At 40.9% G+C, this 23,392-nt stretch overlaps 1 protein-coding gene and 1 long non-coding RNA gene across 7 annotated transcripts in view; one reads left to right on the top strand and one right to left on the bottom strand.

Moving 5' to 3' along the window:
- PURA (purine rich element binding protein A) lies at nucleotides 1–17,837 on the bottom strand. Of its 5 annotated transcripts, none has more exons than XM_019662339.1 (2): nucleotides 17,818–17,837; nucleotides 1–11,153 (listed from the first exon to the last, which is right to left on the bottom strand). In XM_019662339.1, the coding sequence occupies exon 2, from the start codon at nucleotides 11,007–11,009 to the stop codon at nucleotides 10,068–10,070; it is 942 nt and encodes a 313-aa protein (XP_019517884.1). In that variant the 5' UTR covers nucleotides 11,010–11,153; nucleotides 17,818–17,837; the 3' UTR covers nucleotides 1–10,067. The 5 variants fall into 5 exon arrangements, with proteins under 5 accessions (XP_019517884.1, XP_019517847.1, XP_019517868.1 ...); XM_019662302.1 differs by lacking the exon at nucleotides 17,818–17,837 and adding an exon at nucleotides 16,883–17,310; XM_019662323.1 differs by lacking the exon at nucleotides 17,818–17,837 and adding an exon at nucleotides 13,658–13,990.
- LOC109393278 (uncharacterized) overlaps nucleotides 14,160–23,392 on the top strand; it is a 20,026-nt gene continuing 10,793 nt past the window's right edge. Inside the window, exon 1 of one of the 2 annotated variants that reach the window (XR_002126220.1) lies at nucleotides 14,160–16,621. This is a non-coding gene — a long non-coding RNA (uncharacterized LOC109393278). The remainder of the gene's footprint in view (nucleotides 16,622–23,392) is intronic. The other variant, XR_002126222.1, reaches the window with a different exon arrangement.

The raw sequence follows: 23,392 nt of genomic DNA, 5'->3' as shown, positions 1-23,392 counted from the left end.
GGGGAAAGGGTCCATCACTTTCATCAGATTATCAAAGGTATCTGTGACCCCAAAAAGGGGTTACAGAGACTTAGAGGGATACCCGTAATTCACTTTATACTAGGATTGGGAAATGGGGACAGAAAACTAAAAATGGCCTCAAAAAAAGGGGGAGAGGGCCAAATTGCTGATCTTTCCCCTTTAGTCACATTTGGGAAATAAGGGCTTCAAACTAGGAAAAATAATTGATTAAGCTTATTAAACTCCATTAAAAAATAATCAAAGCTACTTTCTAAATTTTTTTCATTTTCCGTATATGGTCAATTTAGTCTCCAGGAAAAGGTCTGGAGACTAAGTTTTTCTCTTTTCCCAAAGGAAATTCATAGATAAAGTGCTGATCATCATCCACATTTAAAGATTTGACAACATAAAATTTAAGACAACTCTTATGATGTAAGCCTTTAATTTACTATTTTGAGTAAAGGATTACCTAGAGTCAGTTACACAACTGTCAACCTCCATTTCCCAAAATTGGTCCATATTTAGACAACTACCGGGCACAATTCCACTGGTAAACCTAAAATCTGAACAATGGAAATTTAACTTTCTACCCAAATTAAAAACAAAGCCAAAAGGTTCCACAATAGAGTCCAGCCACAAACATTCATACTATGTCATAGAGGACTTTCTCGTTTCAAATACATCACTGAATTTTCAACACAACTTGCAAACATAAGATCCAGAATGACTAGCAAAACATGCTGAAAAGAGCATGTCAATATAATTAAAACACTACCCCTTGTCCCCCAACCCCCATCCAGAAATACACTCAAGCATTCCAAAAATAAACCAGATCTGAAGAGAGGCCTTTCACTTGTTGGTTTTAAGTATGAAGCGCCTAAATGGCTATTGGAAGGGGATTATAAAATGAGATAAATAACTTACAAAAAACAATTTTAGCCAAAACACATTTCTTTTCTATTGACAAAACTATTAACCAGTTTTTATTTTTAAATTCTGAACCTAACTGTGCTGTACAATCAATCTCACTAAGACAAAAAATATGTTCACAGGTACACTTTTTGTTCTATTCTTTCTAGAGCACATCTTGTAAGACTGCCTCTAGTTAAAATAAAGTCTCTTATCCCTTGCCACCCTCCCCCCTCAAAAAATGAGTCAAGCTTGTATTCCTAAAAGGAATATTCATTTAATATAATTATTTCAATACCAGTTATATCACACAGACCATGAGGAAACTCTATGAGCATTATGGAAAACTACATGAAAGAGGGAGCTGCCACTTGCCACCCACTTCACTTTCAGGTTTTTAAGCCAATACTCTGCTAGATTCAAAATCTCATTGACTTCAGTGAAAACAAATTACTCCAAAACCAGGCCATCTCAGGAAGGAAGTTGGATCTCGAAGACATCATTATGAATATATATATATATATACTCATATATTCATCATTATGCATATATATATATACACACATACATATATATATATATATATATAGTCCTATCCTAAGCTTTCACTTTGTCTATTCAAACAGTTTAATAAAGCTCACACTTACAAAGGATTTTATTGGCAAATAAAGGCCCATATTAAAAATTTTATCAAAACAAATTTTTGTTCTACATAGCTAACACTAAGAAATATTTTCTCAGACTTATAAAGCATATTTAATTGCATATAAGCTTTGCTTTGGGTGGGATATTGAAAACATAACTCTGTAAGAAATTTAAAAAGACTAGAAACAAAAGTGAAAGTGACTAGTCTTAACTTTCAAAAAATCAAGTGCAAAGGTAAATAGTGCAAATAATGAAAACTAGAAATTTTATAGGCAATTTTACAGTTTTTCCTGCTTCTGCACTTTTACATATTGACAACTTTATAAACCCTAACAACTATGCAGCATGGAAATGGGCTATCATTTATCTCCATTGACTAGACTCAAGGAAGCCTTTCAAAGACATTTAAATCACTGGTTCTTGACACAGGTTTGGGAATTCACTTCTTTTAAAACAATTCCTATGGGAGGAGGGCTATTTAAGAAGGCCTTGGACTGACTTAAATAAGTTATAGTTTGTAACTGTTCTAATTTCAAATCTGACACATAATAAAATGTAAAAATCATACTGTCAACTCTACAAAATGTTATAATAAAAACAATTCTGCTATTGTTAATGAATTTAACAAAAAAACATTAAGTTCCAAATACAAAATCAAAACCATTTTTTAGCTATCATTAAAGGGATTTTATCACTAACGTATATAGATTTGGGTAAAATGAAACAATACACGTAATCTGTCAAAAATCACTGAGAATAAGTCCATACTAAACTAGAAAACAACAGTTAATCCAAACATACTTGAATTATGTAACTTAAAAAATATTATAGCAATTTATCTTAAATAATTTAAAATGCTCCTGAAATGCTGGGAACAGAAATCTAAACACGATCAATTCTCCTCAAAGAGCATAAGAACTTCCAAGATATACTAAATTACATTATTAACATTTTCCACCGCAAACTCTTGGGAATTCTATAATTTTAAAGTAATAGAGAAAGTGGGGAGACAAACAGAAACTCGAGTTTTACGGGGGGGTGGGTGGCGGGGAGGTATGTTGTCTAATTTCATAAATATAGTATTCTGAGGGTCTCATAAGGTCCACAGCGTTAAATGGTTGCTAGGATTGCAAATGTAAAAGAAATAGACGATACCTAAAATTGCAATTTAGTGTTTTTATCTGGTTTATTGTCCTCTTTCTAAAAATTTCTGTGGACCAACAGCTCAAGGTTCTGTAAAATCAAGGTATAATATGGGTTTTTGTGGACTACAAATTCAAATGATTTCGATCTAAGGATCATTTTGAAAAGTAAAGGTAAGCTACATTGTAACATAAGCCAAGTAGAATATATAGTACACATGATGTATATTTCCGATATAATTTCAAAATCATAACTGTGGCAAAGTTTGACATTTTCTTCTTTCAAAATAGTTAAGTCCTCAGCACCAACTTGCCTTGACCAGAAAAGTTGCCACTCTACAATTGTGCTACTTAATTTGTCCAGAAAAACATCCTAAACTTGAAAACAGATTTGTATAATGTATCATCATGTCATCAAGCTACAAACCAAGTTTTCTCATCACCAACAAAAGACCCATTTTCTCTGGCTTTACTGAAACTTCCTTATGAAGATCTACTTCACTGTCCTTAGCAAACAACTCTCATGTAAGACTCCACCTTAGCATCTTTTCCTACCTCCAATAAAAATTTTTCCCACTTTAACTCCAAAGCACTCCCTTATGTACCTCACACTCCCATACACTAACACATCTCCCCTTTCTGCTCTCCAATTTCCAAACCAGTAAGTCTCAACCCCCAGTAACTTACCTAAAATACACATACTTCTTACTCTCTTCAGTTCACAAATTTTCTTAACAATTTTGATGACCTTCCAACTGCCAACTTAAGACTATGGGGAAAACAACAGTCAGGAAAACAACAGTCAGAAAAACTGCCTGATTACCTCATAATACAGAAATCTTTCTGGGGTCAGTTTGCTATGTTCTAAGGCAGGAGGTCAGCAATTTCTTTACTTCCCTTTTAAGGGGGTAAGCTTGACTGTCACTGACAGGCTTATGGCAAAGAAAAGAACAAAGAAAGAGAAACAAGGAAAAAGGATGGGTAAAGGAAAATGCCAGACCTATATGGTAGGGAGGTAGGTCAAATGCCACTAACAACTACCTGCATTGGAATTGCCACTCCAGTTGAATGGGGAGTTTTACTCAATTCATTAGCTGATAACCATCACTGGCTAAGTCAAGGTCAATATATAAGTCACCTGTCCCATAAATTTGCCACTTCATATTAAGGACATCTTTTCTTAAGTCCTCTTAGGATCCTTCTGCATTAATCTTATTTAGACCAAAACATATGCTAACAAGAGTATTTCCATGTCTCTCAAAATTCTAGAATATAAAGGTTTGGTCCTTGAACTTGGAAGCCTCTTGAATTTATTAAAGTGCATCCTAACTAAAGAAAATTAAACTCTTTAGCTTAAAATTTTCCCATGAAATGCTACAAAAATTTAATTAATAAGCAAATTACTAATCATTGAAACAAAGTATGTATTTGTGAAAACACAAAAATCCTGTGATTCCAAAGTGAGTAAAATATTTCTGGTCTTTAAGTCATTTGATTTTATACAGAGTATCATCACCACGTTTCCACCTATCAAACGAGACAATCTTCCACAAAAGCAAAGTACATCAGGGAAAAAAAACAAAAAACAAACGTAATATGGGGACAAAATAAAAATAAATGTGTAGCTATGAAATTGTTCTTTAAGAAAAATGTTTTCAACAAGTGAGTTGCCATACTCAACTTTCCTAAAGACAATTGCTTAGACCATTCAACATAAAAACTTGGTAGTCAGTTTAACAATTGAAAGATGACTATTGGCTTGAAACCAATCATATCTTTCACTTTTCATCTGGTTGTTGTCCCATCATGAAATTCTACCTGACTCGTGTTTATGCTAGTTTAGATAATTTTCACTTAACCCATGATAATTAAATTTGTTTAAAAAGAGCCTGTCAAGTGGCCTAGGCCTTAAATTTAGGCTTTGTTTTAGGATCAATAACTTAATTATTAAAATAAGCTGTTCTTAAAAATATATTGTAAATTCTCTATAATAATTAATGCTGCTCTGTGAAAACAGTAATTTTAATAGCAGTGATCACTTTAGTTTTATAGTGTATTTTATTATGAATGGCCTATATTTGGTTAACTTGCAATGAAAAAAACAAATATTACGTATGTCTGACTTAAAAATGGTTAAACTTTGATAACTTTGCACAAATAATTTCAGTGAGTTAAGCAATTCCAATAAATAAATTCTCTTTCCTATTCATTGCACTCTCATGGAGAAGTATACATATCTCCAAGTTATTAAGATATTCAAATTGAGGGGATAATCAACTATAAATGTTATACTCAGAGTTATCACCAATTGTTCCAAACCTAAGTTGCTAAAGATTCCCTTGTTTTAGCATTCTTTTACATAGAAAGTGGGATCTCATTCTGATATTGAAAACACTCCGAAAAGAGAAAAAAGTCATTAGATTTGGTATCTCACTTTTTTGGGGGAAAAAATCTTAAAAGTATGTTCACATGTATAATAAAATCAATTGTGGAGCTATGATAGCCACAAGAGCAACAATTTCAGAAATCCCCATTCTAAAATCATCTGGGAATGTGTGTGCGTGTGTGCGTGTGTGCATGCGTGTGTGCATGTGTGTGTAAGCAATATGAAAAACTGAGTGGGAAAACTGAAAAAGAGAGGGTAAATCATTTGAGGGAGATACAAATAATCATGCCCATGGTGGGGTCACCATGGCTGGCAGATAACCCAAAGTGTCATAAAAGAAAAATGTTAGTTTAGGAAGTTTCAACAGTGCCAAATGCAAAATGTTAAAGAACAGAAACCATGAATGAGATAATCCCCACAAACATCAAGTTCCATTAAAAAAAAAAAAACTGGAAGAAAAAAATTGACACAAGCATCTTTTTAAATATACCAAATCTTAACTGACTTAAAGATTGTGTAAAGTGCTTGGGCCATAGTACCCACCCAGATTCTCAACGGACTTATTTTTTCCCCTCCCTTCCACCCAAATTTAGCTGTTTTCCTGCAGAAAAGTACAGCATTCCTATAATAAGAAATGAAAACAGTGAGTACAACTGATATAGATCCATTGACTTTTATTACAAATGTACTTGATCACTTGGCTTCAAAAGTTTAAAATCAATACCCTATATTCTGTATGCCAGTACAAAGCAAACTGTTTTACAAATTAAATACCTAAAAATTTGACAAAAATATTAAAATTTGATGAAAAACAATTATAAAAATCCTTTATCTCTCTCTCTTCAAAAAAGGAGGCAGTCTTCCCAGTCCTATTATACAATATTAATAATATTCACCATTTTTAGAATAGGTAGCTAAATTATATTTTTCTGTTAGCATACAAAACTCTTGACTAATAGATTTTATCTGTATATGCTCCAGTTACGTTTGTGAATGCCATCTGATTGCAATATAATCAACTATCTTTAATTGAGTCCTAATTTACACTTATTTAATAATTTGCATAGTTTAAAAGGGATAAAGGTTATTCTACAACTAATTATCATAGGCTATTACAGTGCTATTTTTCAAGGCAATAAGTATTTGCTCCCAAATGAAATTATCTGTCTTTGTTAGGCAGGGGTTAAAATTACTAGCAGCTTTCTCCATTACCTGAAAAATCAAATTGGAATAGTTATGCATCTCCAGATGTGAAGACCTAAAAACCACATTGATATATTTTCCACTTTGACTCAAATTTCAACCCCTGCATGGGACAACTAGAAAGTGAGACTTTCAAGGTTTTTTATTTTCCCTGTTGGTTTTGGTTTCTACTCTCCATGGCTTTTGAGAAGCTGGAAAAGTCTGTCTTTCCTGACTCGCATTGTTTGTTTTTTTCCCCCCCATTTGGCAAATATTCATCTACCTCCAATCTGTATCTAGTGGAGGAAAAGCCGACATAGCTTTTCTTATAAACTTCCTTTGTTGTCAAAGGCATGTATAATGATTTCTACAGTTCTGGTTAGTTAACTTTAGCTCCCTCTGTGGCTGGATGACTGCTGCTTCTAACATCAGCATGATAAATAGGAGGCACAAATAAAAAGTAGCTTAAAAAAAGATTTGGTGATTTAAAAGAAAAAAACACCACCACCACCACCACCAAACACACACACATATATATGGGCATTTTAAAACTGGTGGCTGATCTCTAGGTTAAATTACTTGACAGTGTCTCTCATTTTAAAGAACGTCAATATTGCAATGCATTTCAAGTTTTCTTTTAAACTTAGGCAAATAATAGTTTAACCAAGCTCTTGGACCTTAATTGTAAGACAAAGCAGATCATTAAAAATAAGGCATACTTATCAGGAATTAAGTTTTGTTTGCTTGTTTTTGGCACATTTGATCATACTGTCTTCTATGAATAACACATATGGTCAAATATACCAACCATTTCCTTTTTTGTTTCAGTACAAACAGGGTTTACCAACTAGTTAAAATAAAAACAAGGAAAAACTCCAACATAAAACACTGAGATATAGAACCTTGGTAAAGTACCGAGCACCTGGGGGCAAAGGGTGGGGAAAGGATGAAACAGGAGAGGGGAGAAGGGAAGCTTGGGAGGGTGCTTGGGGAGGTAAAGTGAGATGCAAAAAAGAGCATCTTTACAGTCACTTAGTCTTTTCTATAATCATCTCTTACATCTTAAAAGATCTGCATGTAGATTTCTTTTTAAACCCACTGACCATAAATCAGACAATGGTTTCAAAATCTTAGTAAGATTGTGTTTAACTGTTATAGTGTAAAGACAATTGCACAATACATGTGCTTCTTGATCCGGTAGGATTCCAAGCAGAATCTGAAGTCTATAGATAAGAAAGGCTTCACTTTAGGTAACTCTGACCCTAAAGAAAACCCCATGAAAGAACTCGCATCTCAAAGAAAGGACACTTTGCCTAAGTTTGCTGTGTTTTTGTTGACTTGCACTACTTATTGCTGGCTACTATGAAACACTGATCTAGGAGTACTCCAACAACCTGTAGTACAAGGCTTAACTTTTAAGAAGCTATAGTAAACAAGAGACAAAATCAAAGCAATTCTCTTCCCTAACTAGTAACAGCACAGAGAATGCAGTCTTTTCCATATCACAGTTAAAGTACAGTGAACAAAACAGCTCAACAAACCTTAAGACAAAAAAGTGCAGGTTATTAATGTTTACATGCAGTTGATAAGCATTCCAAATGTCACATTATGCACTGTAAAAGCTCAACTTTACTATACGGAAGTAAGAAAAATGCACCTTGGGGGATGGGGAAAAGCAATTTAATCATTTCCAGTGATTTTGTAAGTAAAGAAACTCCTAACTATTGTACGGTCACCTTGTATTTAACATTGTATGAATATTAAAAGCAAACAATTTAATGGGAAAATGCACAGTACAATGGAAATAGCTTGTTATTCAACACATACAGTAGATCTCAAAAACAAAGACAACACACTCAACCAGGGAGCTTAAAAACATCAAATCAAACCCAAAGAACCAGCAGAAAAATAAAATCCTTCAGAAAAGACAACTGTTTCACCTTCCTAGGCCAATGCTTTACAATGTGAGCAGCACTGACACCTTCCAGCTCCTACAGGTGGTGTCTCCTACATACAGCAGTTAGATCTATATAGCTGGATTTGCCAAGAAACAATTCCATCCCCACAACTCTCTGTCAGACAAGACCCTTTTTTTTTTTAACCAAAATACTTTCTACAGAATTCCAAACCAAAATGTACTGTTTAAGGCATCTTTTTTATAACATTTTATCTTCACCCAAAGATGATAGTCATGCAGCAGTTTAATGATAAAAATATATTAATATTTTACTATACAGCAGCAAGAAGTTAGTTGTCAATTAAAAGCACACACAAACATCTTTAAATGAAAACCTGTAAAAGACTATCGTTACAAACAATTTCAGTTTGGAGGACACCAGCTTGGTAAAGTGCTCTCCTAAGCTTTGCATTTCCATACCCTACATCTTGAAAATATGAATTATAGAACATACTTTTAATAGGTGGCTTGAACACTTGGGGAACACAAATACACTTAGCATATAATGTAGCCAGTAATAACTAGCACCACAGCTACATGGAAATCCTTTACATACACCAACTTAACTTGGCTTTCTCTTTTAAAATGAAACTCAGAATCCATGGCTCAGTAGGATAACTATAATTGTGTTGCTCTGCTTTTTAACAGGTCTACATAAGTTAATAGCACTGGCAAAAATCAAAGGATAGCTTCAGACCTCTTACAAGTTTAGGAGACAGTGCTAGTGACCACAAATAGACTCACTACCTGATGTCCAAGTACAGGTTCACTGGAAATTGCTGCACGTTAGTTAAGTTCTTAAAATCTTTCTACACATAATAAAAAAAATATATTATGAACGATACAAGTACATCTCATATACACAATAATGACAAAATGCCTACTCAGTCAAAGCAAACAGATGCAGAAAAATATTATGGGAGATTTCCTTTTTCTCTCTTTCTCTTTTTCTTTTGCTATTTGAATAACTTTGGTTCCAACCGTAAAAATCACAACTTAGCAAATTTCATTTAAATGCCTTTTTTAATAATTTCTTCATGTTCACAGAAGTTTCACTGACCATTTTTATATGTTTAAGGTCCAGATGCAATGCATATTGTATAAAAGAGAGCACTTATTGTTTACCTTGCATGAATTAAACCTACGTACCTTTAACTCTACAAACTTCTGCATAACATTTAGACAAAGCTCAGACACACAGCATGCCTAGCCCTCATATATATACACATCTCTAATCACAGGTATATAGGGTGTCAAATATACTATAATAACCTCCATGTAAGGTTTGAAATTTGGTAACAAAATGAGAAAAACTAAAAATATTATTTTACGTGTTCTAAAATATCTCTTTTTTGTGCTAAAGTCAAATGTTAGCTCAACATGAAAAGGACTTTTATATAATTCAGCAATATTATAATCTTGACCATTTTGCAAACACTTTTAATAATAATAGCTTAAACGTGTACAAAAGTTCTTGGTTAATTAGGGAAATAAACACTCAGTTCTTTATATTTTTTAATCAAGTAGGAAACACAGTTCATATAATGTTATTACTTTTTGTATTTTTTTTTTGTTTTTTGTTTTTAGCAGCTGCTTACTGTTTTATATGGTGGATAAAGTGGACAACATCCAGCGATGGGTGGCAAGTCAAGAAGAGAAACTGTCAGTTGGTGGAGGGTCTGTGGGTGGTGCTCCCTTGGAGTTAAGTTTTTTTTTTTTTTTACTTTTTTACTTTTTATTTTCTCTCTTTACAGTATATTTTCGCTTTGTGTGGCTGTGTGTGTGTGTGTATGTGTTTGTGTGTGTGTGTATGCATGTGTGTGTGGGTATTTTCCATTCAGTCTGATCAATCTTCTTCCCCTTCTTCCTCACCCTGCAGCAGCAGGGTGGCAGCGGCGGTCTCCTCCTGCTGCTGCTGCTGTTGCTGGTGGAGCTGCTCGCAGGCAGCCCGCTTCTCTCTCTGCTTCTCTTGAATCTTCTTCATCTCCTCCGAGTACTTGCAGAAGGTGTGTCCGAACTTGGCCCACACCTTGTAGGGCACGGTGATAGAGTTGCGGTAGGTGGGCTTCACCTCGCTCACTCGCATAAACACACCGTACTTGTTAGAGCCCACATCGAAGAAGAAGCGCTTGTTGTCCACAGTCAAGGAGGTGCCCTCGGGCAGCTCGGCCGGCTCCTCCTCCACTCCGTAGTCGTCGATGAGCTTGGCCAGAGCGTCGCGGAACTCGATGAGCCCCTGTGCGGGCAGCGCAATGGTCTGGCCCTGCGTGGAGCCCAGGCCGGGCCCCCGGTTGACCGTCTGGCGGATGCGCAGGAAGCGGCCGCGCTGGTTCTCCTTGAGATCCATGTAGTACTTGCGGTTCTCGCGCACCAGGAACTCGCTTTTGAGCGCCCGGCGCGGCTCGTCCTGTGCCTGGGCCAGGTCGGGCGGCTGGCTGGGGCCCAGCTGCGCGTAGTGCTCGATGAAGTCTCCCAGGTAGTCGCGGAACTCCACGGCCACTGACATAGAGAGAGTGAGGCGGCTCTTGTTGCCACCCGCGCCCACCTCAGCGATCTTCAGGAAGCGGCCCTTGGCGTTCTGCTTCACGTCCAGGTAGAAGCGCTTGTTCTGGATGTCCACCCGCTTGGAGGCCAGCTCCTGCGTCTCGTGCTGCAGCCCCCCCGGGGCCCCGCCCCCGCCGCCACCACCGCCCCCGCCGGAGCCCGAGCCGGAGCCCGGGTGCCCCAGGGAGCCGCCCGAGCCCAACGCTGCACCACCCTGCTCGCTGCCGCTGTCTCGGTCCGCCATGATGCTGCGCTCCGCCGCCGCGCCGCCGCCGCCTGCCGCTCCGCCCGCCGCCGCCTCAGTCGCCTCAGCCGCCGCTGCTTTCCCTCCCCGGCTCCGCCTGCTGCCGCCGCAACCCCCACAGCCAGTCAGCCACTCTCGCGAGATCTGCGGGAGAGATGAGACAGACGAGACCCGGTAACAGGGCACTGACTCCCCAGTACAGTAGCAGGGCGCCCTACTGTACGCGCCCACCCGCCCGTGGGCACGTGACCCGCGCCCCTTCCTCGCTGCCAGCCCCCGTCCACCCGCCCACCAGGCGGCGCCCACCCGCCGGCCCTCACCCCACACCCCTGGCTTGGGGGGGGGGGCAGGACGCGCCGCGTCGCAGCTGCTGCCGCCACCACCACTGTGGCTGTCGCTGTTGGCCAGACCCTGGGCGGCCTCGGCCCGGGGAGTTGGGGGACGAGGGGTGAGAAGAGGACTGCCATACTAAGCACAAGAAGCGGGCCTGAGCTGTGCTTTCCAGTGACCCCAAAGAGAGACTGTGGAGGCAGGGGCCTGTGCAGCGCAGCTGAGCCCGCTGCAGAGAGGGACACCGAGTCACGGCCACCCCCTCCCCTGTGGGCCCCAGCTAGACCTAGACCCAAACCCAGACCGGCCCACACCCGCCTGGGCTGTCTCCTACCGCAGAGCCCTGGCCGCAGAGGCGGGTGAGGAAGAGAGGTGGTGCGGCAGTAACCCTTAGCTGCAGAAGGGGCTGCCGGGGATGAGGTCGGGGCGCCGGCAGCAGTGGCGCGGAGCAGCAGACACCTAGCCCGTCCCTCCCCTCGCTCCCGCCGCTCCCCCTCCCCGCGCAGCGGCTCTGGCCTCAGATGATCCCGCTCCCCCCTCCCCCCAACCGCAGCCCCGCACAGTCGGGCGGGCGCACTCACCGGCGGGGGGGAGCTGAGCAGAGGACAGCAGCCGCACTAGGGCCGGGGTGCCCGCAGTGCTTATTCCAGTTGGCTCTGCCCTCCCCCCCACCTAAGCAACAATCAAAAAGAAACCCCACACTCACCCAAAAACCTTCAACCAGCCTCCTTTGGGACCACGACTGCCTGCCTGCCTCCCCCTCCTCCTTCCGAGATTTGGGGAAGGGGGGCACCCTGATCAGGGCTGAGCCCAGCCTGGGTTGCCGGCCAGCTCTGCAGATGAACCAGGCCCTGCCGAGCCTTCAGCCCCTAGCCCACTCTTCTTCCTCTCGGAAGGACCCAGAATGGAGGAGAAAACCAAGCAGGCTTTAGGATATTCACGAGCTAAAAATGCCAGGAATTTCCTGGGAAACGCAGTTCCTTACGGGATTCATTAACGCAGGTTCCTCGTTCCTTTTACCCCTCCTTCCAGAAACTCCTAAGTGTCAAGGAGAGCCCCCACCTCTTAAAAAGTAAAACATTAAATGATCGCTGGTTTTTAGGCAGACAGCTAGGTTACTGGCCATTAGTTAATTAATGAGTCTGGATAGTGACAGCTAAAGGGGGTGTCTCTGGTCCTAGAAATAACTGATATCTCTTTTCCTAGATTTGTGGCATAATCTAGGGCCTATTTTCCCTCTCCCAGATAAGTAGCAAAGGTTCATACTCCCTCACTGTGTCTACAGTTCTAGCAACTGTGGGAAAGCTAAGGCCTATCTCCAGGGGACCCCATGCCAACGCCCCTACACTCTTTCCATCCTCTTCTGCAGGGTGCTCAGAGGATGCAGACCTTACAGCCCAATTCCTGACTTTCTCGAGTATGGATTGCTGCCTCTGTCCTGAGAAGAATATGATTATCCCATCTATGGGTTCCATTCCCATTGAACATCCTCCACCCTCTACCCCCCAAAGTAAGGACACTTGCCGCCCTCGCTCTTAGCCCCAGAGACAGCTGAGTACATGGTTGCCCAAGCTTCCTGGAAAAAAGGAGTAAAGAGAGGACTAATGATCAAGAAACCCAGACGAGTCCAGGGCATAAGCCTTGTCAATACCTGAGCCCTTAAAGCCCCCTAATATATCCCTTCATATCCTGGGCGAACCTGCCTGCTAAGTAGTCACAGCTTCCTTTTTCTCTTAGCAAGGGCCCCCTTCTACCCATCATTAGCTACTTCAGCTCTGGGCTGACGTTTGCTCCTCCCGTTAAAGAGGAAGAAAAATGGCAAAGCACGCTGGCCACCAAAGAGCAAACTAGGGTAGTCCTGTGAGCCAATTCCAGAACCACCCACCTGTCCAGTGGTCCCTGAAATGACTCCCTGAATGGAAGGCCCACTCAGAGATAGAAATCCAGGCTTTGGGCTCCATAAAGAACTTCCCTTTATTTTGGGGGCATCCTCCAGTACAGCGTAGTACCCTTTCAGTGCGGATTGTTCTGCGCTCCCTCCCCTGTCCCCAAGTCTGTCGGGAAGGAGACATAGGAACTGTTGGCGCACTTCCTATCACACAAAAAATACATGTGTAAAATAAGCGGCGGCTCCTCCAGGCTCGCGCAGTAGCGATCAGGACCCTGGATAGACCCTGGCCCCAAACAGGGATGCAAAGGCTGACTAGCAGGGTCTCCGCACAGAACCCGGCAGGGCATTACGGTCCCACTTGTAAGATGTGGCTAAGATCTGGTGAAGTCCGATCTAGAAGAGCCGCTGCTCTTCCTCAAGGGTTTACCTTGCGCTGAACCAAGCCTCTGCCCCCTCAGGAGAGCTCAAAGCAGCCGCAAGGCCAATGGGATTGCGATGAGGGGGCACGCGCCCGCTGGTCCCTGCCATTCTTCCATCCTAATGATCGCTTCCCCCAGGACAGAAAACTAGGGCTCTAAACTGCCCGCTTCCTTGAACCAACATTGGAGTCTAAATTTCTTGCTCTCTGTCCCAAACGATTATGTCCAGGGGTTCTGCAGTGGTTTTAGTTTGGGAATGCTGATTTTCTGGAAAAAGTGTCACCAGGAACCGAGTTCTTAGTTCCCCAGTGCAGAGGCAACTGATGAAGTTTCTAGACAAAACACAAGTTAAATATCACACTTAAACTGGGAATTTTAAGCTCAAACCAGCAAATGAAAGACCTGGATCTCTCGCTACATAAATATGTACTTACTTATTTCATGATATTTATGATGTATGTATAAAATTTCTGCCATTATACCAGCCTCTCGCCTACTTTTTAAATATATCTAAAAAGCAAACAAGGCTAATAATACCTTTTCCAAAATAACCCAATGATAAATTGGACATTTAGTACATTTTCTACTACTCAAACAAGAGAGTTAATTTCAGCATAAGCCTGTAAATCTGGGCTTTTGGTCAGACTGGGGCAGGGGGGGAAAGGCAGATTTCCCTAGACTATAGAATAAAGGAACCTTAAAAGGCAGTCTGAGAAGAATGAATATTGACGCAGAGAAAATCTTAAAACAAAAAGCTTAGAACATTAAATAGAATTTCAAAGTTAGATTTGCGTCCTAACACTGAAAATTCATTAGAAAATTTGTGGATTTAAAATAACTTCTAACCATTTGTTAACTGCCTAAACAATATACTACTTGGTAAATAAAATGTCAGTCCTAGTGTCTAGCTGTTTGAACATGTTATTTTAAAACAAACAGTTGTAAAGTTAAATGTATAATTTCAATACAATGTAGAAAACCCAAAGACAAAACGAAATATACTGATATGCAGCAAAATATCCGTGTTAATGAAAAATAAAATATTCCCTTTCTCCTCAAAGTTTGCTTACATTTCTAAAAATGATAAATGTCTCTAGATTTCTTGTGCTCTTTTTATTAACACTACACACACATTTTGAAGAGAACAGAGATTGCTTTATTTTTAATCCCATTATTTCTATGTCTTTAACAAGCTCTTACCAACAAAAAATTGTTCGCAAGTGAAACAGACATCAGCTAGAACAAGAAGGAAAAAAGCCTCAATCTTCCTCAGCCTGAACTACGGGTGATTCTGAAACAATCTAATTCAGCTTTGGTTTTTAAAATAAAAATGAACACACACATTTATAAAATAAACTTGGAGGGAGGGACTCTACCTCTGGGTAATAATAAACCTTTTGATTATAGAGTTCTCAACAGAAACAATATGCTGATAACAATTCACAAATCGCAGATTTCCAAAATAAAAGAGAAGCAAGAACATGAGAATTTGTGTTTTCAAGTGCTGCTTAGGTTAAATGCCTGTCTTAAACCAGATAGACAATTATCTTCAATATCCAAATCATTAAAACTAACTGGAATGTTGTACTGCAATTGTTCAAAGTGGAGGAATTACCCATTTCTTCTCGTGGCTATCTACCAGGAAAATTAAGGGAAACTCTCAAATAGATCTTAACATTTAACAACAACAACAACAAAGACTAATAGTAGTAGTATTTCACAAATCATTTTTTAAAAAGCATAGCCCCTTTCTATAGCTCACCTAATCTTTTAAATTATGCCTCCTCAATGCTATTTTAATGTTTAGGGTTAAAGAAATGAATTAAACATTTAAAATCTTAAGAGAACAATCCATGTGATAGAATCCTTGCATTTCACAAAATGTTTTCATTTTAAGCATTTGTAGAAGAGTTACATAAACGTAGTACACATTCTAAATTCAATAAAAGATTCAGAAAACCCGACATTTTATGTACCCCAAAGGTCCAAACAGAACCGATGCAAATGTCAATAGTTCTTTCTCTCCCAGCTGATACTTAAATGGTTTTACTAGTACCCAAAGGAATGAAATCAGCAACTCTCCCCACACTCAAGTCAACACTCTAATTTTCAAAGCCGCAATTCGCAAACGTCAGTTTGGGTAGGGAACAGTGGGGGTCTTGAAGTCATTAAAAAATCCCTTTTCTCCTCTGACAGTCTACCAAAAGATGTCAAACCAAATTCAACCTATTGTAAAGCACTGGAACCTCCCTTCCAAGGACACAGGACACAAACATAGACGCCGCTGCAAAAAGCTGTCCAAAAGCGCCCAGCCCGACAGAAACGTTAAGGGGTCCAGATAAGAACGAAAATTAGAACCCTCAAGAGGGTCCCGCAGAGACAGCGGAAATGAAGGTGGAATTTATTCAGGGGTAGACAGCAACGAACCAAAGAAAGTTGCCCCAGTCTGACTCTTGGACCTTTTAAAATCCAACTTCAGGCTCAAGGCAGAGATGTATTTGTGGGGGGTCCCTTCCTCTACAGACATTTCAGCCACCTCTGGGGCCCACTACCGCTCAAAGGGAAGCCCCTCTAACTTCACATCCATTCCTTTTGCCCCCGGACAAAGGCAGAGGAGGCTGTTGAGCTGACCTAGCTCTGTGGGGCAGCCAAAATGCCTTGTCCAGGCCACCCATTCTTGGGCCTGGCTTCATCTGCGATGTCAGCATCAATGTATTATTTTTATTTTTATAAAGCATCCTGGGCGGGTATATGCATTGCGGGAGGGGCGGGGGGTTGAACACAGGAGAGGAGGGGTTGGTAGTGGAGCCTAGAATCCTCCTTCCTCTCCCCTCCTGCCAGGGTTGCTGTGCAGGGAGTGTCGGCCACGTTTGGCGCACTGTCCCAGGCCCCTGGCGAAGGTGGCCAGGGGAAATGGGGCTTAGGGATTGCTAAGCAAACGGCACCACTGGTGGTCCCCAGCGCCTGCGGAGGTAGGATTGTCTTTTTTTTTTTTTAAGGGGCGTGTGATTTTGTTCTTATTTGGAGGTGGGAGGGAGTTCGTTTGTTCGTGCGCTACCGGGTGGGGTGGGGGGGGCGTTGCTGCATTGCCAGGGTCCCCAGAGGGAGAGTGCGGGGATGTCTACAACGATACAGTAATTACTCCTGGGACGTAAGAGGGCAATTAGAGGGGACGGGGTGGGCGGCACCTGAAGCTGTGGCAGTGGCAGCAAGGAAGGTCGCGAGGGGCTTACCCGGGCGGGCGGGCGCTGTCCTGCCGCAGGTGAGGGAGGGTGCGCGCTAGGCAGGCGCGAGGAAGGGGGGAGGGGAGGAGGGCGCGCGCGCGCACACCTGTCCTGGACAGCGGCGCGAGCCGAGCTGCGCCTCACTCGGGCTCTGCTGGCTGGAGAGGGAGGAGGGCGGGCTGGCAGGCGGGGGCGGGACGCCGAGGGGAGGAGGAGGAGGCGGCTCGGATGGCTGGCTCGGCTCTCACTCGTTCTCCCTCCCGCGGGCAAGCCCCGCTCACCCCCTGTTTCTCCCGCTCACTCACAGCCCCCTTGGCTCTCCCTCCTCCTCCTCCTTCCCCTGCGGGATCCGCTCGCCGCCGCCGTCGCCGCCGCAGACGGCAAGTCGTGGCAGCCAGACGTCGGCGCGTAACCCGGCGCTCCGTGCGTGACTCCGGGCGACGTCAGCGCGCGCTCAGCGCTACCCACCATTTCCCCCCGCCACCCTCCCTCCGTGGCTCGCGCCCTCCGCCCTCGCGTCCCTCCGTTTCAGTTGCCGCGGCGGCGGCTGCCGAGCGCGCTCCCTCCGCCCCCATCTCGCGCGTGCGCGCGTCCCCTCCGCCGTTGGCGCGTCAACAGCCAGCGGCCCAGGCCTTGAGGCGCGTCTGAGGAGTGGGTTGCCCGTAGCCTCTTAGCGCGCACTTCCTCCACCCGCAGGCGATAGTGGCCTCTGGAGGACTTATCCCTCCTTGGGCTTTGAAGGCCGAAGTCAGGCTCAGGCGGGGATAGGACCCTGTAGGGCCTGCGTCAGCTCCAATTTAGGGCCCTTAGCGTCGTTGTCGTTGCCGTTACCGCCGCGTCACACTAACCCTCCCCCCGGCCTGGTCCCCCGCTCCTCCCTCCCGCCCTCGTTCCGCCAGCATCTCAGGAGGCAATAGGCTTTTCATCTCCCGGGAAGGTCTCACCTTGGCCTTCAAACGTCTGCCGAGAAGGGCTAGAAAGGCATAATTAGCATAAAGAAGAAAGTGGCTAGACAACGTTCAGGCTCTAGCCCCAGGAATCCTTGACAGGAAGCGTGGGGTTGCTTGCCCAGCCTCCCACGCAGTGTAGGTGAAACTGGGCCCCTTTGAGGGACTGTGACTAAGGACAAAAATCTGATAAATATTATTTATGCGCCCTTGGGCCGACAGGGAGAAAGTAAAAGCGACGAGTTAATTTTCATAAATTGCTATGCAAAGGCGAAATGCAGAACTATAAAATGCGTTTGTTGTCTTGAAATCTTACCAAGTTTGACAAAATTTTTGGTGCACGATAACTTTTTCCTTTATATGCTGTCACGTCTGCATCCTGCGAAACCACATAGAAGGTGGATCAGTTAAAAATTATCGGCTGCAAAAAGAAAACAGAAAAATGCCTTCACCATCTTTATCATTTAGATGTCATAGAAGTCAATCTGTGATTTAGGAAAACTTAATCATTGTCCTAACTTGTTTAACTGAGTGTATTTTATTTTGAAGTTACGGTACTTTTCAATATACCATTAAGATACACTTTTATTAGGCAATAGTAGACTTTTAAACACATTTATAGGATCTTTTCCAAGAAGCTTATCTAGTTAAGCCTGGGAGGCAAGTAGGAGCAAGGTGAAGTGAAATTAACCCCATTTTATAGATGAGAAAATTGAGTTACAAAAATATAAGTCAGTTGTTTAGTGTTGCAAGAAGTCTGTAACTGATAGAGGGAAACACTTTAAGGTTTATTATCATCTACTTCATCCACTAAGCCAGAAATCCCCAATTGTTTACTGCCAGATATCTTTTGATGCTCCTCCCATCCCCCTCAATGTATGGTAGGCAGTGCCTAATATCTGAGAGAAACAAATTTGGGAGGTATTCCTGGACACCCCTAATCACAAAAGATTCTCAAAGGTTTGAAATTTGAGCTTGAAATTTTCTTGCCATAGCAAATTACAGCTCAGCAATAAATGACCACTAAACAATTCAATTTCCATACTAACAACAAAATGTTTGGAAATCCCTAGCTAGAGGTGAGAAAATTTTTGAGAAGGGTTTAAGAATGATGGGTCATTTCCTTTGAATTGCTTCTTTATTCGCCTCATCTTTAGGTGGCAGCACTACTATATAATATCTTTAAAACTACAGTTTTCTGCAACTTGATATCCTAAAGAGTGTTTAGTCTTAAATGCTTCCAACTAAATTGTAGAGATTAAAAACTGGTGAAAATATGAAATCATAGCTGAGAATTAGAATACTTAGGATGCTCTAGAGGAGAAAGAATAGAAAGGCTTTCAGAAAAATTATTCAAATACGTGGAGCTACTGAGGGAAAAGATAAATCCCCCCAAAAAAGTCTTTTTTAGCTGTACGAGGAGCAAGTAGCATCTTTACTGTAAACCTGATCTCTTATTGAAACACACCACGAGATAACCAAGCCATAGGTTCTCAATACTGCGTATTTATCAAGCATTTACAAGTTTAAAGTTGCTAGTTGTATAGTTGCCAGTATTCTAACTACAGTTTTAAAATTTGTGTGCCGTTTTCCTCATTAAACTGCATCAAGCTTATGAAGATCTCAAATAGGATCTTATTGTTGACCCTTGTGGAAGAGAAGAGCTCTTCCTGGCTCCTTTTCTCACTTCCTAAAGTGTTCATATGCAAAGTAAACCATCACTCAAACTCAGAAAAGTGAGAAGACAAGCTAAACCAAATATAAAATGATAGCAATTTATAGATATTCTATATCTTAATTTCTCTCACATTTTTTGAGGGTAATAAATTGTGATATATGGGGTTATTTGATTCAAATGTTTTCTAAGTAGAGCTTTGTCATAACTAATTTTGTATATTTACAGTAGTTATCCCTGTACAGCTTTATTGAAGCAACCAAACAATTGAATTTACATGCATTTCAAAATAGACCATTATATTTACAGCATAAACATAGCCATCAATGAATATAGAAGTATGACCATCAGGAGTGGGAAATCGAATTATATCTGGATAGAGGATGAAGTCTTAATAAAGTCTTCATGGCAACTTTCATCTTGCTTAAGTCAAATTTGGAGAAGGAGTCTCAAACAAATTGGTAGAACTCAAACTCAGCAGTATTATGTTAAGATTTTAAAGCTCTCTGATGCCAGCAAATCATGCAGCCTGTGGGCCTTGGATCCAAACTTCTGCCAACTCCATTTTGGCAGTCAAGTATTCTGTTGAACAAAGTTTGCACGTGTTTGGGGTGTGAAGTGGTTCCTCAGGCATTTCTCTGGTTTTATTCCAGTTTGAGGACTTGAGCACGAGGGTCAGAAGCATGAGACTCGTATAGTTTGTATGTGCCCTGAAACAGACTATGCTAGTGGTCTTGAATTTTCACTTAAACACGGACAGCTTTTTCTTTATTGGTATTGGAGTTATTGAAGTGAACCTTTAGCTTACTCATTAAATGCTAACATGGTATTGCACCAGTTCTCAGAAGCAAGTAACTAGGACCCTCTCTACTGAGGGTATAGAGCTGTGGAAAATCACTCCTCATCCTTCTACCGACAATACTGCCTAAATGTGTTTATCCAGATAAAACTCACTAAATAATATGCAACTTGAGAGCAAAGCCACTAATTATTAACACTTGATCTTATTTTCAGATTTTATGTAACTATGAGTCTTTTATCTTTTTTAGTATCAGTTGTCTGACTTCATCTTTTTTAGCCACCTCATCCCATCCCAAAGTAATTTGGTTAAGAAACAACACTGGCCAGATGTATGTGCTAATTTGTCTTATTTCAGGTGTCCCTCTTCCTGAGGGAAACATATACAGTCTTGATTTCCTTTTTTTTTTTTTTTAATTTATCTGAGCCATCCTGCCACCTGTTGGCAGCTCAGCAGCAGCTCAGCTTGGGCCGGGAATCAAACTGCTGTTGCTCAGAGCTCGAACTCTTAAGTGAGCTCTTAACCAACTGAGCCACTCAGCTGGCCCTTCCATTTGTTTTTGACTGGGCGTCATAGAATAAGCGTTTATTATCAGAGTACCAGTAGTCTGAGAAGGCAGCAAGTTAACACCTCCAAAAACTGTCTTAACATCCTTTTTTTTTCTCTAGGTAATTCTAATAGAAAATCCTTGCATAATCTGGAGTAACACAGTTTGGAAACCATTAAAGTGCTTTTGAAGCATCGTTTTTATTTTTTTTGGCTTTTATTTTCCTGTTTTATGAGTAATGGAAAGAAAAAAGTGCAAAATTAACAGACGTTGAAATGATACCACTGTCTTACCTTTAACCATGATCAATGAAATGTCAACTTATAGCATGGTCTGATAATTTGAAAATGGTAGTTGTTCTTGATACTTTCACCAAGAGTGTGGCCTAAATTATTATTTGCACCTTTCCATTTTCTTTCCTTCTCTTTAAAAGAAATTCCCAAGTCACAGCTAATATATAGATGAGGTCAGAGATGGAAAGGAAAGCTCGGCCTTTCCAAAGAGTGGATCTATCTGGACTGGAAAGTACTATTGAATGTTATTGTATATTTTATGGTGACCCCAAACTGCTTTGATTGCTTACTTTAGAATATCAGTTGTATTGTCATTTTACTACCTAGGGGCAGAATACATACATGCATACATAAGTAGGTATGTACATACAACCAGATACCACTGCAGAGAAGCTAATTTTGGTCATTTTTACAACTGAATGCAGTAGCACTTTGTAATTAGATGAAAATCAGTTGAGTTTCTTTCTATGGTAAGTAAAATATGTCATGGGCAAAAATACAAAGTAAATTCTTTAATATTTTGTGCTATAGTAATTTTTTTCTTTTAAGTATACATTTTCTTCTTGTCTACTTAAATACTCAAAATTAATTATTAAATGTAAATGTAGTGTACCTGTAAATGTAATGATTAGTTTTTACTTCCTAGATAGTAAATATTTACTTGATAAGTACTTTTTATAAAGAAATGTTTTTTAACTGCTATTTTCGAATTCCATTAATATACATATTACATAAACATATTAAAGCTGATGTTTAGATGATTTTTTTTTGCCTTGAGTTTCCTTTTTAAAGTAGTTATCACCTGCTATATCAGTACTAGTTCTTGGGACCCGCTGCTATTTATATCAGCCTTATTTTCTTGAGTCATTTATTGAATAATATTTGCCAAATGTCTATTTGCCAGACATTGTTCTAAGTGCTTGAACAAAACAAAACCCCTGCTTTCATAGAGTTTCCAATCCAGTAAAACAGATAATAAACAAATATATAATATAATGCTAGATTCTGATAAGTTCTAAAAAGAAAAAGAAAGAAGGAAAGAGGAAAGTTTTCTGTGTGAATGTGTGTGAGTGCGTGTGCCCGCCTCCCACCTGATATTTTAAATAGAGTAATCAAGGAAGCCTCTCTGAAGAGGTAACATTTGAACAAAAACCTGAAATAGTCGGTCATTGCAATATCTGGGGAGATGTTTCAGGCCTTGTGAACAATTTATGACACATAAAGTCACTAAGTATAATCCAGGTAACATGCGATATGATAACTATGTATACATCATTTTTTTAAGAGAAGAAAGAAACTCATTAGGTTTTCTGTGGACTCACTAGGTTTTCCAAAAAGTTTTTCATTTAATATCACAATTACCCTTTATTTCCCATGATTATTATTCTATTATTTAATACAATAAGATTTATGGCTGTACAGACAAAGCTTCACAATCACGTATCTGCAATTCCAAAATACAAAAAAATTTTTTTCTTAATTCGTTTGGTTGCAAAAACTGATCAGAACTGACACAACTCTATTTAAAGTCTTCATTTATTCCATTGTAACTATTGATGCAATTCATTGTGGAAATACTTGTTTGATTAAGGACTACTGCCCAGGACAACAAATGTTACATAAAATATAGATAGCATAGGGGCTGGCCGAGTACCTCAGTTGGTTAAGAGCGCATGCGAGCTCTAAGCAACAGGGTCACCAGTTTGATTCCCACATGGGCCAGTGAGCTGCGCCAGAGCTGAGCTGCTGCTGAGCTGCCAACAGTGGCTCAGCTGGTGAGAGCACATGCTCCTAACAACAAGGTTGCTGGTTCGACTCCCATGTGGGATGATGGGTACACCACCTGCAACTAAGATTGAACACGGCACCTTGAGCTGAACTGCCCTGAGCTGCCCACGGTGGCCAGATGGCGACTGGACTTGGAGCTAAGCTTGCTGTGCCCTCCACAACTAAGATCGAAGGATAACAACTTGGCTGTTCCCCTTCCCCAATTCCCCAACAATGTTCCCCTTCCCCAATTCCCCCAATAAAAAATATTTTAAAATATATATATATATAGATAAATAGATAGATATAGATAGATAGCATTACATATATATATATATATATATATATATATATATATATTACATTCCTAAAATAGAAAAAAAATTTGATTTAGAAACACAGGATTTTGGGCCAGCTGAGTGGCGCATCAGTTAAGAGTTGGCTTAGGACGCCAGCTCTGAGCAGCAGGGCCCGGGGTTCCAATCCCACAT

Source organism: Hipposideros armiger, unplaced genomic scaffold (genome assembly GCF_001890085.2).
Source record: "Hipposideros armiger isolate ML-2016 unplaced genomic scaffold, ASM189008v1 scaffold_11, whole genome shotgun sequence".
NCBI classification, from domain to species: domain Eukaryota; kingdom Metazoa; phylum Chordata; class Mammalia; order Chiroptera; family Hipposideridae; genus Hipposideros; species Hipposideros armiger.
This window is presented reverse-complemented; position numbering and strand designations above follow the sequence as displayed.